The sequence below is a fragment of the Pinus tabuliformis genome, chromosome 9 (genome assembly GCF_031772625.1).
Source record: "Pinus tabuliformis cultivar Carrire ecotype Pingquan chromosome 9, CPIR1, whole genome shotgun sequence".
Classification (NCBI taxonomy): Eukaryota; Viridiplantae; Streptophyta; class Pinopsida; order Pinales; family Pinaceae; genus Pinus; species Pinus tabuliformis.
Window position 1 is genome coordinate 708,284,492 of NC_142307.1, and position 17,750 is coordinate 708,302,241.

A 17,750-nucleotide genomic window follows, 5' to 3' on the forward strand; every position below is an offset into this window, starting at 1 on the left:
TATTTATTATTTACATTTATTTTTATTTATTTTATTTTATATGGAATTATATTCATAACATTGCCCCTCCCTTCAAAGATTTGTCCTCAAAGCTTAATCATTGATACTTTCTTCCCTTACCCACGTCATTTCGGCATGTGTATTCATCAATAGTATGGTTTATCCATTTCGCTATGATTTTTTTTTCGTATTTGTATTTATTATTATTTTTTAATATTATATTATTTTATTTATTTTATTATATTATATTATATTTTATATATATATATATATATATATATATATATATATATATATATATATATATTAATTATTCTTTTAAAGAAGTAACTTTATAAAAAATTATTATAATGTAACTTTTTAAAAGTTACTTTATAATGTTTTTTATAAAGTGACTTAAATGTAATTTGTTACAATTATTATCATCATTATTATTATTATATATATGTCGAATAGTCCCCATAAATATTTGGATGGTCATGGCCCTTGTGTTGGTTGACTTTTTGATTCCTTTGAATTTGATCGTTGCGTTGTCAATTTAACATCAAGACAAAAAGGGTTTTTCTCCAACATCCCCAAAACAAGTTCCTTGGCAGAGCTGGAAAACTTTGTTCCATCTACTGGACGTAACATCTGGTGATACTCTCTGTATTTTTCTACACACAAGATAGACACTATCCCCGTCGAACAGAAGTTGTCCGCATATAATAAAATATAGCACCACTCCCGCGCTCCATAAATCTGACTCCTTGGAATAAAGTGTCCGGATATAATAAAATATAGCACCACTCCTGTGCTCCATAAATCTGACTCCTTGGAATAACCGTCATTCAGCTTTTCTGGCGCTGCATAATAGAGACTACCAACGCGATCCTTATAGATCATCTACCCTTCTTTATATTCATCAATGTGATCAAACTGTGAATTGAGAGCCTCTACCAGAGATTTGATTATTTTGGCAGCTTCTTTCTCACAACACAAACCCTTTTGCTCAATCACTCTATGCAAATATCCGCCATTACAGAGCTCCATAATCATGTAAATAAAATCTTCATCTTCATATACAAATACGAGCTAGAGGATTCGTGAATGGCCTGATAGACGGAGGATAAAAGTTATCTCACTTTGTGCAGCTTCCTTGTTGCACATAATTTTGCAAGCATACTCTCGTCCTGTTTTTTTGCAGATACACTTTTTCACAACTCCATGTTGTCCTTCACCGAGAACATCCTCGGATATTGTAAGATCATTCTTGATACATTCATAATTGGGTTCCGGATAACTCTTGCAACATAGAGTCAGGATGGCTTCAATTGTTCGTAGCATTACTCCAACACTTGTTATTGCAATATAAAGTCGTAAATGTTCACCCTTTGAAGGTAGAGTTCAATAAGGTTCAACCCCTAAATAGCGGACAAGAGGCATGGTCTTGTTAAATTCGTTTATAAGAAAATGTGGGCCTTCAGTGTCATTTATAATCTTGCTTAACACATCACCAATGGAATCAATCAGAATTCCTCTAACGAAATCATCAATATCCCCTTTTAACTCCACATAGAATTTGCCCCACAAAGTTTGAACTTTCCCCTGCTCATTTGCTAGTACACTAGAATATTTAACTCTGAAATCTTTATCTAATTTGACAACCTCCATATTAATTTGTCTATAGCATGGATAACGATGAAATGAAGGAATCCTTAAATTGGCACTTGGATCTGTGACGATGCAATTGTGTGATGAAGCATGTAAGTTCCAATCCAACCCATCAAGATATATTGCATCACCTTTACGGCAAGCAAGTTCAGGAAGAAAAGCAGTTGCAAGTACTACTGCAGCCCCAAATGAACCTAGTACCACAGGATCATATGCTACTAATGCAAAGTTGTGTACAGGGTGCAGAAACAAAACATCTCCAGTTATCTCAATTGGGTAGGTACACAATTTTATGACAATATCTGATACAAAAATGGGCACTATATTCTTGTCAACCGCAACTATTCCAAGCGTCTTAGAATGATAGATCACAACCCTTGTTCTTGTAGAAGAATTACTTTCAAGACCATCAATATAAATACTTGGTGGTACAGTGACAAAAACCCTAACAAGTCTTGGTTCAAGGAGTTGCTCCACAACAAGAGATTTGGAATATGGCATATTTACATTAATGTTATCAATGACTTTGGATGCATCCCTTTCTATAACACTAACTTCTCCATCTGATGATGATACTTGTGGTTGTGATTCTACATTTGATAATGATACCTGTGGTTGTGGTTGTACATCCCAAGATGTAATTACAAGTCTTATTTCCCACAGTCCAATCACATCATCATTATGTCACCATGAAGAGATCCTAGTTCAACATGTTCAACATCATTTTCTTGGTTAGAGCATTCTTTATCGTTAGTCTCTTTCATGTCAACGTTCTCTTTTGTTAGACATGTTTCATTGTTTTATTGATTCTGCAAGTGATCTTTTTATTTGTTTTAGTTGTTGTAATGCTTCTCCAATTTCCTTTAACAGTTTAGATTTATGATATTCACTTAATTCCATGATTTTCAGGGCCTGAACTTAATGGTAGATTTGTGCAGCAGATAACATCCAAAGGCTCGAATGGCTCTGATACCACTGAAGCGACAAATCTTATAGCTTGTTTGTGCTTTAAAATATGTAAAATACACAATTGTATTGTAAATAATATTTTATTAATAAGATGAAATGTACAAGGATGATGAATGTTACAATGAGGACCCGCTTATATACCTAGGCAGGTGCCCCTTCATGACTGGGAATGTCTTTTCATTAAACTAATGACTATTAAAATAATTAATACTTTGATTATTTATTATTTACATTTATTTTTATTTATTTTATTTTATACGAATTATATTCATAACAGAGGGACATCTACATTGCAGTTTGTTACTTTCCCCCGGCCTCTTCACCATTTGCCATCCATAATGGCTCAAATGGGGACCCATTTATGGACTTGTACACTGGCATCACCAAGTACTATGTTGATGGGGAAGTCATCCTCCTAGGTGACGTCAATGCTCGTACTAGAGATCTCCAGATCCCTCTCCACGATTGATCAGAGGATGTGTTTTGTACCCAAGGGATAGATCCAGATTCAATACCGCTTCACCGGATGTCAGATGATACTTTGGGACCCACTACAATTTATGGTAAGCATCTATTGCAATTGGGAGACTCCCAAGAGTTGTTGATTTTAAATGGTCTCCCCTATTTCCCAGATTCCCGCTTTTTCACATGTCAGCCATATGGCGAGGCTACAAGTGTAGTTGATTATGTCCTCACTAGCCAAAACTCGCTCTCTTTTATTCGCCATCTATCAGTCTCCCCCATCCCCCTTGTCGATCATGCACTTCTTTCCTTCTCTCTTCGGTTTGACCCTCCCCTTCCACCCCATCCTTCCCCTCAGGGCCCAACCTGAACCACGTTTCAATTTGATGAAGGCAACCTTGCATCTTCTCCTCTACCCTATGCAAGCTACTCCCATCAAAAACCCAATTCTCCTTGCTTGATTCTGCTTCCACTGAATACACCTATCTTTCATCTACCATTTGGGAAGCAACACCCAAATCCTTCCCCCACTCCACTCATTCCACTTCCATCTCCCCAAAAGTTGGATCTTGCCCCATGAACAAATGGTACGATGACAAATGCAAGACTCTACATTGAAAACTTTGATATGCTTTCACCCACTCTCAACCCTTCTACTCCGACCTCAAAGCTTCATATCATCGTCTCCTCCATCACAAGAAACGACTCTTTGTTTCTCATAGAAGACGAGAATGTTCTACTCTCCTTGCCCATTTTCTTAAACAATTCTAGCGTACCATCCTTGCCCGACGCTCCCCTCTTCCATCTGACTTCGACCCTACATCCATGTTCTCTCACACTTCCAACCTTGATGATATTCCCGGGCAAGCCCAAATTCATGTTACCTCCCCACCCTCTTCCTGTTACCTACTATTCTCAGACAGAGATATTAGAGAAGCCATTTGGGTGATGAACAACAGCAAAGCAGTCGATGAGGAAGGCTACCAAGTGTTGAAGTTTCTAAGTCTAACAATTAGAAACCCTCCATGCACTTTACTAATTTATTCCTACCTACTTGTTCTGTTAATTAACAAGTTATTTAGCATGTAAATATTGAAAATAAATAAAAGTGCATGCTCAACACATTCCAAATCATTAACTGAAGGAAACAGAAACAAGCACACAAATGATACTGTTATTTTTGGACTAATGTCCCCGGAAAAACCCAATGCAGGAAAACTAGTGCAGCTATATGAGGGTTTTATTATTAAGCAGCTCTTTTCTAAGTACACTGAGTGCCAAACTGGCTAACCCCACAGAGATAAAAATTTGGCAACAATACCTCTCTTCGGAAACAGGTATTCAGAATGCCTGCTCCACGAAATCCCTCTCCAACACAATTTGAAGCTCAGCATTAGCCCTGTTGGCCTCTGCATCAGTGTACTGAGGCTATGCGTAGCCTCTCTGGCTCTCTGCGTTACTCTTGCAGCCTCTACGTGGATGACACAGGCCCTTATGGCTCTGCGCAATGTCTACTGCCTCTACGAGGCTCGCTCTGGGTCTACGTATGACTCTCTCTGCTTCTACGCTGGTCTCTCAACACTGTCTCTGCCTCGTACTCGCTGCCCTTCACTACAACTGATCACTGATTCTATCTCTCTTAGCAAACCCCGCTCTAGAGAATAGAATCACTGATCACTCTGGTGTATTCTCCAAGTGACACTCAAGCCTCCTCTTATACTTTTCTCATTGACAAATCAACAGCCGAGATTAAGTCCCTAATCAATGGCTAAGATTAGATCTGGCTTGATCCATGACTTTTGGACCATTCTAACATAGTTTTATATTAATACAAATTAATATTTTATTTTCCCTAAATTTAGACTTAGGGACTCCATTAAAAATATTAATTATTTTAATATCTCCAAAACTGTTTAGAGTCTGCCCAAACCCTTTCTGGGTATTGGAGATCTCATGTGCCTTAGCCTCTCCACCAATTTTCGTGGCTAGAGCACATCTGATGCTACCCCAAATCAACACTCCCTCTTAGCGAGGATTATGCTCTAGTAATACTCCTCACTGAGTATCACCCTGATCATCCGGCATCGGTCCCTGTGCTGATGCTAAGCCTCCCTGCCCAACATCCTCTGCACTGTTGCATCCTGTACTGCTACCCATAGCTCTACCACTGCCATTGTTGCATCTGTACGACAGCTCCCTCTGCATCCGTGCTACTGCCCATGACCCTGCCACTGCCACTACTGTGTCTGCACTGCATCTCCTCTCATCATGTTGCATCGTGCTACCCATAGCACTACCACTGCTAACTGCTGCACTGCAACTCAGTTACTGAGAAGTCACTGATCTCAAAACTCTGACTTCTCTGTCAGGCTAGAGTACTCCTGATGTTGAAGCTCCCTCTTTCGCTGGCAAGTGCTCCCTCTCTGACCTCTGCGCTGCTGCAACAGCTCCCTGCATCTCGCACCATTGCACACCTGTATGTGCCATCCTGCACTGGTGCAACACTCCCGTTCCTCTCGCACTGTTGCACCCTGCTAGCCTCGCGCTGTCCTGGGAATTTTGCACTGTAGCTCTCTCTGTCGCTTCATCTGCATCCGTCTCTACCCACATTCGCCAGTCCTGCTACTCCTCTTCGGGGCTCCCGTAGCATGGTCTAATCCAAGAGGCTGGGTACCTCGAGGATCCTGCCCCTCATCGCTTGTAGTCCGTCTGACTACAGCGCGATGTCTCCCCACTTCTGCTCAAGTGGCATGTGTGCACTCATGGCACAGTCATCGTCTGTCTCCACTTCCTTCTCTGCCCTTGCTAGCGCTGCCTTGGTCTCGGAGGCCTCTCCCTTGTTCTTCTTCCTTGGACACTGGGTCGCATAATGACCCAGCTCCCCACAGTGGAAGCATTTGATCTTGGAGTGATCCTTCTTCTTTTGTTTCTCTTGCTTTCCCTCAGATGCTAGGGCAACATCCTCCTCCTCCTTGACTTTGATCCCCTTGTCGTTGCTTCCCTCCTTGCTTAGCCTTCTAATCTCTTCTTGGCGAAGAGCTGCCCACATTTCCTCCCAATGTGGAAGGGTCGCTCTGCCCAGTATACTCTGGACAAATACCTCCCAGTCTTCTGAGACTGCATTCAGGGTTGTTCTCACCATCAATTCCTGATCCGGCGTGGCCCCTATGGAAGTCAGCTGATCCCGGATCTCATTCAGTCGACCGAGGAAGGTGTCGATCAGTTCTCCCTTCTTCATCTGGTATGACCGCAACTGATTTTCTAGTAACATCCTTCTCTGCACAGAAGTATGTTGGTACAATTTCTTTAGGGCCTCCCACATCTCATTTGTCGTTTCCTTCTCGGCAATGTGTGGTACTACATGGTCCTTGACCCCATCAAGGATGATGCTCTTGGCCCTCGCCATTGCCTCCTCGTACTTGTCGTTATCAGCTGGGTCAACTGGGATTGCTATCATCCTCAAGGCGAAGTGCTTGACACAATTTCTGTCAAGTATGGATAAGATTTTGGCCTTCCAGACTGCGAAGTTTGAGGCTCCGTCCAGTCTGTCCTGGTCTCTTACTTCGTGTAGGAAGTTTGAGGCTCCGTCCAGTCTGTCCTGGTCTCTTACTTCGTGTAGTGCCATGCTTCTCTTCTACTTCCCTCCTGGAAGTTCTCGATGTGACTCCCTCTGAGCCTTGATTTCCCTCCTGGAAACCCTTCTGCTGATGTTGAGATGCCCCCTACTCTGATCGTCTATGCAACTGCACCATTGATCCAGATTTCTTGGCTAGAAACCCTCGGTAGCAACTCCCTCCTCCTTAGTCTTGCCCTGTTAGGTACTGTTCTGACTACAGTACCCCACCAGCTCCACTCTGCAACTTACCCACAACCTCCTAAACCCTAGCAACCTGAAGGTGAGAGCTCCTAGGCTCTACGCAATTCTAGCACCAGTAAACTAGCTCCCTCAGCCAACTGCGTCAACCCTCCTGGCCTCTGCGTGAGCCTGTCTTTGCCTCCTTCAGCCTCTGCGTAGCCTCTTCTTGGCTCGAACTTGATGACGCAGGCACTGCGTCACCCCTTCCTTGCTACTTTGCTGCTAGGAACAACTTCTGTCACTCAGGACAGTTGTTTTCTGCTGCTGTTGCTCTGCTCTATTGATGTCCTCAATTCTCCTGTGATCTGCAACCACGCTCTGATACCATGTTGAAGTTTCTAAGTCTAACAATTAGAAACCCTCCATGCACTTTACTAATTTATTCCTACCTACTTGTTTTGTTAATTAACAAGTTATTTACCATGTAAATACTAAAAATAAATACAAGTGCATGCTCAACACATTATAGATCATTAACTGAAGGAAACAGAAACAAGCACACAAATGACACCGTTATTTTTGGACTAATGTCCCCGGAAAAACCCAAAGCGGGAAAACCGGTGCAGCTATCTGAGGGTTATTAAGCAGCTCTTTTCTGAGTACATTGGGTGCCAAACTGGCTAACCTGACAGAGATAAAAATTTGGCAGCAATACCTCTCTTCGGAAATAGGTATTCGGAAAGCCTGCTCCACGAAATCCCTCTCCAACACAATCTGAAGCTCAGCATCAACCCTGTTGGCCTCTGCATCTGCATCAGCCTGAAACCTTTGCATCAACCTATTGAGGCTCTGCGTAGCCTTTCTGGCTCTCTGTGTCACTCCTGCAACCCCTACGTGGATGACACAGGCCCTTCTGGCTCTGCGCAATCTTTGTTGCCTCTACGTGGCTCCCTCTGGCTCTACGTCTGCCTCTCTCTGCTTCTGCGCTGGTCTCTCGGCACTGTCTTTACCTCTCTGCCTCGTACTCACTGCCCCTCGCTGCAACTGATCATTGATTCTATCTCTCTTAGCAAACCCCACTCTAGAGAAAAGAATGATTGATCACTCTGATGTATTCTCCAAGTGACCCTCAAACCTCCTCTTATATTTTTCTCGTTGACAAATCAACGGCCGAGATTAAGTCCCTAATCAACGGCTAAGATTAGATCTGGCTTGATCCATGACTTTTGGACCATTCTAACACAGTTTTATATTAATACACGTTAATATTTTATTTTCCCTAAGTCAGTTTAGACTTAGGGACTCCATTAAAAATATTAATTATTTTAATATCTCCCAAACTGTTTAGAATCTGCCCAAACCCTTTCTAGGTATTGGAGATCTCATGTGCCTTAGCCTCTCCACCAATTTTCGTGGCTAGAGCACATCCGATGCTACCCCAAATCAACACCAAGCAGAGTTCTTTAAGCATGGTTCCCGTGTGTTGGTTAGCTACTTGGCTAATCTTTTCAACCATGTAGTTCGTGAAGGTTTTCCACTGGCATGGTCACACCACATCATCCATCTAATCCACAAATCAGGTTTCATCTCAAATCCCAATAACTACAAAACAATCATGGTGTGCCACACGTTCTCGAAGTTGTATACTACTGTTCTATATAAGACACTCTCCAATGACATTGAGCAAAGACAACTCGGAGCTAGGGGACAAGCAGGTTTTCGACCGGCTAATCAAACCATTGACCACATCTTCACCCTTCGCACCGTGATTGAGGAGGCACGACACCGCTCTTCGAAAGTCTACTATTGTTTCGTAGATTTTCAGAAAATTTTGACTCTGTTCCGAGGGAAGCCTTACGCCAGAGACTCAGAGATATTGACATCTTCGCGACCCTATTCATAGCTATTATGCGCCTATATGAGTCCGTCCTTGGTCGTCTTCGCACGGCTCATGGGATGTCTGATTTCATCCAAAGCACTATCGGGGTTAAACAAGGTTTTCCATTGTCCCCTACCCTGTTTGGGATCTATATTGATGAGTTTGAGGCATTTCTACACGAGCATATCTAGGACACCGATGGTTACCTTCTTCACCAAGTTCTAATATCTATTCTACTATTTGTTGACGACGTGGTCCTCCTCTCCTCATCCCCAAAAGGATTACAGAGGCAGTTGGATGCCTTAGCTCTATTTTGTGATCTTCGACAGTTGACGGTCAACTTGGGTAAAACCAATGTTATGATCTTCAATGGGGTGAATAAAACTTCGGACCTTCACACCTTATTCAGAGGGGAGGAGGTTGAGATCACTAGCACGTATAGTTACTTGGGGGTGCAATTCTTAGGTCCCTGCTTCAGTTTACAACCAGCGCTTCATATGGATCCTTAGCCCTTCTTGAGAGACAGTGCTTTCGACATCACTTCCACGACATCTCGTCCAAAATGAGCCTCATGGACAACTTGATCCGTCCCACTGTTCTATATGGCTCAAAGATTTGGGGACCGTCTTTACATAAGCCAGAGTGGGCTTCAGCTGAGAGAGTCTAGATTCTTCTTCTCCAACGCATCATTAGATGCAAACAAACAGTACCTTAGCACATCATCCTTACAAAGTTTGGAGCTTAGCCCTTTCGGCTTGAAACAGTCTTCAGATTGGTTTCATTTTTACATCGTGTCCAGGGCTTTGCAAACTCGATAAAGAGTAGGGACCGATATCCTTACTTGGCATATTGCTCTTTTGAGACTATTGTTCGTTCTACTCCCTCGAGTCGGGCCAGATGTTGCTTTACAAGAGTTTCAGATCTCTTAGAGTCAGTGGGCGGATCATCTCCCCTCTTTCTGATATTCCTTAGATGCTCCTGGTCACCTTTTACCTACTAGACAGGAGTTGAACAAGATCATCAGAGAGGACATCTACAAGCAGTTCATCCAGGTCACCTAGGTCAATCCTCCAAGGGGTTGCGCCCAAAGATGGCCTTCTACACTGAGCACTTCTTGGAGTTGAGAGATGGGCTCATTGTTTGACCCCAGTATACATTTCGCCATTGGATGCATGCTCTCCACATTCCTCTAGACCAATTCAAAGTAGGTTGTTGTAGACTTCGGGTAAAGACAGACCACTAGATTGATAGACCAGACAAAATTTGTCAGGTATGTCATTTACAGGAAGTGGAGACCAAGGTGCACTTCATTTTTGGATGCCCTGTCTCAGTGTTGCAGGAACCGCCCCCCTGGATCAAAACCCCGATCCGTGATCCGTACAGATGCGTGGGGGAAGCATCGTACGAAGCGCGTTTCGGAAAAACCGAAATGCGTTTCGGGCTGATAAACACGCTTCCTGGAAATTTCAGAAGTGTGTGATCGAAACGCGTACAGATCGCGAGCGATTCTGTACAGCTTCCTCCGTTTCCGCCGCGCGGCCAAAAAAAGCGTTGTTTTTTTAATTTTTTATTTTATTTTTGGCATTTTGCTTTGTTGGGGTGGGTCCACCTTGGGTTAGGGTGAGGAATGAAGGGATTCAACCCCCCATTCATCTCTCATTTTCTCACTTTGAGTTTATGAGAGCTTGGAGAAGAGAAGAGAGGAGAAGATAGGAGAGCTTGAAGGAGTGAAGGAGGAGGAGCTAGGAGAAGGAGAAGGAGCTTGGAGTAGGAGCTTGGAGGACTTCCATCTACAAGAGCTAAAGAGGTAAGTGCAAACCCAAACTCCCTTATTTTTTTGACATTTTTTTTTGTATTTTTCTCCTCCCTCTCCTACTCTTTACCATTGTTTCTACTTGATCATTTAATTACAGGTTGTCCACCACCTATATCCATATTCCAAGATGGTGTTCTTTTGGCTTCTATGTATCATTCCACTTTTGGTTTTAATGATGGCAGGGGGGAATAGGAATAGAAGGGAAGAAGCATAAGAGGATAGTGGTCCCAATATGAGTGACCCAATGTATGATGAGGCGGAAGGGTTTGAAGAGGAAGGGGATGAAGTTGAACCTGAAGGGGAAACTGAAACACTAGTGGGGAAAGCTGCATTAACACCCTTGTGGAACTATGTGACCAAACTTGAAGGGGGAAAGGGTGGTGGAAGCTACAAATTTTTGTGCCCTGGTTGTCATGGAGGAAAACCATTTGGTGGTTCATATACCCGTGTGAGGAGACATCTTTGTGGGGTGATGGAGAGTGATGATAAAAAGGGTGTTGTGGGAATACAAATTTGCCCAAACATTTCAGTTGAACAAAGAAAAAAATACATCCAAATAGAGGAGGTTGCACAACAAAAAAGCAAGAAACAAAAAACTCATTCTGAATCAAGTGCAACCTCTAGATTTGGTAGCTCATCTCCTCATGGTACTTCTGGAAGCTCTGGAGGTGAAAGAACCATATGGGATTTCCTTAATGTTGCTGGGAGGAATGATGTGGATAGAAAGAGAGTCTGATTTTTTTGTGCTTGCGGTGTACCATTCAATGTGCTTCGCTCTCCCTATTGGCATGAACTAGTAAAGGCCATCAATGAAGTCCCAAAAGGATACAAGTCCCCCAACTATGAGAAAGCTAGAACAGTGTTATTAGAAAGAGAAAAAGCAAAGGTTCAAAGAGCTTTGACACGTTTTACAAATGAGTGGGTAGATTGTGGGGTATCCATTGTATCAAATGGGTGGACAAATATTAGAAACCAACATTTGATAAATGTTCTTGGTGTTTCTGCTAGTGGTGCAGTGTTTATTACATGTCATGACTCCTCCTCCATTAGTGCCTCTTCCCAAAACATTGCAGATCTCCTATTGCAACCAATCAAAGATGTTGGTCCGAATAATGTGGTTCAAGTGATCACAGATAATGCAACAAATTGTAAGGCAGCAGGAAAAATTATTCAGCGTACTCATCCACACATCTTTTGGTCTGGGTGCCTGGTTCACACATTGAACCTTTTGATGCATGATATTGTGAAGCATAAAGAACGTGGGTGGATTAATGAGCTTTACAGGAGAAGGAAGCAACTCATTAAATTCATCACAGGGCATACAAGGGTAAACTACTTCTATGGCACTTACTCCAAGTTGCAGTTGCTTAAACTTGAAAAGACAAGATTTGCCAGTTATTACCTCATGTTTCCCTGGCTAGTGAAGGTGGGACAAGCTTTAACTAATATGGTGTGTGCTGAAACATGGGATGAAATTAACACTGATAGAGATGGTGCTAATGCAGCCAAGGACACTATTCTTGATATGTACTTTTGGTCACAGGTTAAATATGTTTTGCAATTCACCAAACCAATTTATTACATGATCAAGTTTGGAGATTCAGATCGACCAACAATTGGGGAGGTGTATGAGCAAATGGATAGCATGTTGGGGCAGATTAAAGACATTGTTGAGCCTAGAGATATCACCTTGTACAATTATATTCGTGCAGAGGTGGAAACCAATGGGAAATGCTAAATGTTCCATTGCATGCATTAGCATATGTTTTGACACCTAAATACTATCATACATCATGGCTTTCAACACCAGCACCTTGGGGGAAAGCAGGAGAAAACCACACCAAGATCAAGAGGTTCACAAAAAATATATGATTGCGTTGAGTAAATTAGTCCCTGATGAGGAAGACGCTGCCATGGTACGGAGACAGTTGAGCAACTATACGCTTGACACTGGTCCATTTGGGAGCATGCATGCAATTAGAGATCGAGAGACTTTTTCTTCTCTTGAGTGGTGGAACATGCATGGAGGGGCTACTCCACTTCTACAGACTTTGGCATTGCGGGTGCTATCACAGGTGGTAAACACTTCTTCTGCAAAGAAGTTTTGGAGCTCTTATTCTTTCATCCACAGTGTTAAAAGGAACAGGTTGAGTTTAGACCGGGCAAAGAGCTTGGTTTATGTTCATTACAACTTGCGATTGTTGTCCCATTACTGTGATGATGCAAAAACTAATAAAGACCTTAAGATTTGGGAAAAGAATCCAGAGGAACCCAATTTGGAGGATGGAGTGTTGCAATTAGAGCAATTAGAGGATGCTCTTATTCAGGTATGTCCATTGTGGTATGAATTTTGCTTATAAAGCATTTCTCTAATTCATGTTTTTAATTTTTTTGTTAACTAGTGCTTTTTTTTGTATGAATTTTTTGAGCAATTCCAGGATGATGATGATCGTGTTGAGATGCCACCCCCATCTGGTCCCTTGGTTCCTAGGTTCCATGGTTCAACACCAACAGCAAGGGGTTCGTCTTCATCAGTTTTAGTGCCACAACTTCCACAGGCACCATCTTCTTCATTGCCAACACGTGGAGGCCCGCCACCACGTTTTCTTCGTGGTGGAAGGAGGAGAGATTAGTAGATATATTCACAATTTACTACTTTTGTCATAGATTAATCATTAGATAGGCTTGTGAATTTGAACCTTTTTGTCTTGGCAGTGACCAAGTGACCTATTTTGTAAACATTATTATTTGAATTTTGGACATGACAAATGTTGACAGTTGCTCACTTGCTAGATAAATCATAATATGCTCTATGTTTTATGTTTTATAATATGCTTAAATGTTTTATGTTTTATAATATGCTTAAAAATTTGATGTATGTTCGTAATTGCTAGAATATATATTATAGATGATTGATGTTCGAATAATTAATCATTGATGTACATACTAGTAACTACAATGGAATCATGGATGCCATATCTATCTTGATTTATGCAAAAATATGCATGTTTTCATGTCTTCTACAACTAATTTGGTATTTGGGATGTTTGTTTTGAGTATAAATGCAAAAAAATATAAATATATATATATAGCAGATGCTTCGCTTCCTAGATTTTTGGAAAATGACGCTTCCGCGTCCCCGACTTCCAAAAAACGTCTCTGTTTCGTCCCCGCTTCGTACAACATTGCCCTGTCTACTACGAGATCAAAGGAAGGTTCCATTGCTTGTTCAGAGATTCTCAGACCCTCGCTGACTTTTTCAGGTATCCTGATCAGAGATGTTTGGCCCTATATATGCAGGAGACTCTCAGGTTCCAAGCGCATATTCTTTAGCCTCCCATCAGACCAAACCCCACACAGAGGATCACGGCATTTTTCAGGGTACTACCTTCAAACAAGGGCACCAAGAGACCGATTGATACCAGTACATATCCAGACTCTAGATCAATGAGGATCCATGGAACTTCACCCCACCACACAAGATCTCAGTAGCAAATCCATCTCAGATCCATTCTTGGGAGACGGAGTAGGTCCTCCAGACCTCAGTGGCGTGCGAACTCCCCCAGGCAACGATTTAGTAGACAGTGCGCACTTTCCCCGGCTCTTCATCGGCCAACAAACTCTGTTGAGTTTTCTTCAGCGTTCTTCATTCAACCTCGGATGTTAGGAGAGATGGGTCTAATCCTCAGACCCATTTGCTCCAGGATCTTCTCCGATAAGGCATTTCATGCATTGTATTTTTTATGTTCATGCACAGTATCTTTTATACTTCATGCATTGTATCTTTTATATTCATGCATTGTAACTTTTATAGGAGAACGTTTGGTTCTCCCACATTGTACAGACATCATTGTACTTGACAGTCCCTTTGACCTACTTTGTAGTCAATAGTTGGACATAAATATAATTATCTTACCTTATCTTATCTTACAGCAGTCAGCAATGGAATCCATCTAAATTCTCTTGATATTTTTGTCAGCATTATATGTCATAATATTTATCTTCTCATTACTTCCCATGTTTTTAGACACAAAAGTGGCATGCCTCCTGGACTGTTGCATAACTGTTTATGGGTCAAACTTTAATCCTCTGACTGGTGGCACAAATAGCTTTTAGATTGTGTTTCTCTCACCATGCAGCTTTTTGCTATAGTTCTCTGTCAATTGAATGCATTGATTTTGTCTGGATTTCACCATTCCATCAATTAAAGGTTTTTGCAGAGAACAGACACTGGCATCAATCGGAAGCAGCTTATGCAGCTTCCAGTAGAGACACAGGCAACATTGCCCTCAAAAGACATGGAGAACAAATACACGTAATTTGTAGCGACAAAACCATATATTTCCTTTAATATGCAACAACTAATCTCATATCAATTATTATGCCAAATACTCTACATCTACAAGATCATTTTCGAGACAGAGCACTTAAAGCAATTTACAACAGAAGCCCAAACAGACAAGGGTTTGCCTGAACTAGTACAAACAGGTGGACAAGCTTTGAAGACTTTAACGCCCTTCCATAAACCAATGCCGTGTGGGTAAAGTTCCCTTCTCTTCAGGGCACGCCAAGGCAAACTATGGACTTCTACGATTCACCCCTCTGGGGGCAAGGAATGTAGAGAGTGTCATGGGTCATTGAACCACCATGAGCACAATCAGAAGCGAATGAATTGTGATGATGGAAAATTCATAAGCAACCAGTGCAAACCTCATGAGCCAATGTGAGAATGCAGGTGCCTAATGAGTATGAAGTTGTGTTTGATCCTTGAGCTTCGCCAACTCAAAACCAAAAAAACTACATATAAGGGCTGTGTGTAATTTATCCATCGCAGAAAAATAGTGACTGAAAATTGTGTTCTTGGAAAGAAGTATGTCATCTATGGGATTTTGCCATTTTACAGTTCGTTGGATTAGTGTTGGTAATGCTTTCAGAAAGAAGCATTGTTCTGGATATTGCATTGCAAAAGCTAAACAAAGAATCATTCTTTTAAACGTTGAAAAGATGAAGAAAGGGATCGTGATAAAGAGTGACACACCATTTCTGTGGAAAATCCCCCACGCCTTTCCATGACAGCAATCCTGTAAAGAAGCAATGAAAGCAAACCACATTTCCATCACATTTAAGATGTCAAAAAGCGGGCTAAACTAGGCATGAATGAATCGCATGACTTACTCTGTTGAGCTTGATGCGTGTGATTTTGTAGAAGTTCTTGTATTTCCAATAGCGTTTAGCCAAATTGGAGCCAATTCCCCACTCGGGGAGCGGCTTGGCAGCTTGCAATAATGTCTTCTTATTATTATTCCTATTTTTCTTGACCACTGCGCCTTCCCCTACAGTGGGCTTAGCAGCGGCGGCGCTAAATCCTCTCTGCAGAACTCTGCATGCCCACATCAACGCCCTTCTGCTTTCCATACCTTTCGATCTACCCCGACACACAGACTGTCCTTTCTTACCCTTCAATCTTGCCTGGCACTCCTCGACCTCAAATGCCGCGAGTAAAAACCCCTTAAAACCCTCCGTGATTAATTTTTTTGTAAGACGCTTATAGTTAAGATAGACGTTATGGCCATGCATGTACTCTCTTACTTTTCGACTAAACCTCTATGTATCACATTTAGACGGTACATTCTTTTTTATAAAACTCTTTATTGTGATATTTAAATGTATATACTCTACATTTTAATAATGTTTTTGCAATGAATATGAAAAAAAACATGAAGGGTATTTAAAGTGGACAATAAATTAAATTTCCTAGTTATTTAAGACAGGATGGTCATTTATATTCAATAAATCAAGAAAGAATCACCGATCTAAGTTGAAATATATCCCTGCACTTAAAAGAGAGAAGAGTTTAGTATTAAATTTCTATATATCAAAATGTTTATCAGGAAGAAATGGAGTAATGATTAGTTTGGAGTGGTGATTAGCTTCTTCATTCAAGTTGGAGTAATGATTAGTTTGGAGTGGTGATTAGCTTCTTCATTCAAGTTGGAGTAATGATTAGTTTGGAGTGGTGATTAGCTTCTTCATTCAAGTTTATTAGTATTAAATTTTTATATATCAAAATGTTTATCACGAAGAAATGGAGTAATGATTAGTTTGGAGTGGTGATTAGATTCTTCATTCAAGTTTATGGTGGAATAAGTGTAAAAATAATAAAGAATATTTTGATAAAATAAGAGATAATTAAGGTTTTAAGGAGTGTGCATTATTTATGTGAAAGGATTTATTTAATCAAAGAGTGTTTTTTAAATTTAAAGGTGTATATGTGACTTTATGCAACGCTTAATATTGTTTGGCATGACGGTTATGGATTGTCTATCAATCTTTAGTCAAATAAGTCCATTCACCCACCACTCTAGGTAAATATATTTATTCCCTCATTAAACCTTTAATTGTTTTTTGTTTTGTTAAATATATTTTTTTGTTGATTTGACACATATTCCATAATGAACTTGGATGAAGAGTCTAATTCATTACCTTTAGTCAAATATGTCCATCCATTCTAGGTAAATATCGCATGCTTTCTCTTCTCCCGCATCTGGTCTCACTCTCATAGATCCTTCCTCCTTCCCATTGAAGACGCCTCATGCTCCCTTAAACTCGTATGCAACCTCCTTTGCAGGGATTCTAACAAGAACCAAAGTTAAAGAGGTTCTAGCACCTCCATAAATGCTTAAAAAAAAAATTGGAAGAAAGACCAATAAAGAAGTTCGAGATGAAGCAGTGCAAAAAGACATGACAACGGATGTTCAACAACCAATGGACACATATCTAGACAAAGGAACAGTAATGAAAGAAACATGGACCTAGGCAGGGAGAGGCAAGGGCTCTACCACCCCCTCATAAGGTAAATAATGAATATGGTCTCTTGGAACTGCAGAGGCCTTGGGCATGCAACCAAAACAAATGTAATTAAAGACCTAATCAGATCAGAAAACCCTACAGTTATACTACTTCAAGAGACCAAGTTTAGTGAGGAGGAAATGACATATGTAGTCAAGGTGACTAGGAATTTCAAAGAAGCAATAATTAGTGTAAGAAGGGCATCAAGAGGCATTGCACTATATGGAACCAAATAATCATGGATATACAAATAATTTACAAAGACCAACATTGGATTAACACGGATTTCCATAACAAAGAAAGTGGGAAAGACCTTGCAGTATATA

General features: G+C 41.1%; 1 protein-coding gene across 1 annotated transcript in view; it reads right to left on the minus strand.

Annotated features, from left to right (window-relative positions):
* The window catches only part of LOC149150657 (uncharacterized), a 95,284-nt gene extending 79,128 nt beyond the window's left edge, over positions 1–16,156 (minus strand). Inside the window, exons 1-2 of the mRNA XM_089440982.1 lie at positions 15,751–16,156; positions 15,614–15,656 (exon numbers count right to left, since the gene is read on the minus strand). Coding sequence (XP_089297108.1) covers positions 15,614–15,656; positions 15,751–16,152 — 445 coding nt within the window. The 5' untranslated portion in view covers positions 16,153–16,156. The remainder of the gene's footprint in view (positions 1–15,613; positions 15,657–15,750) is intronic.
* Between the last annotated feature and the right edge of the window lie 1,594 nt (positions 16,157–17,750).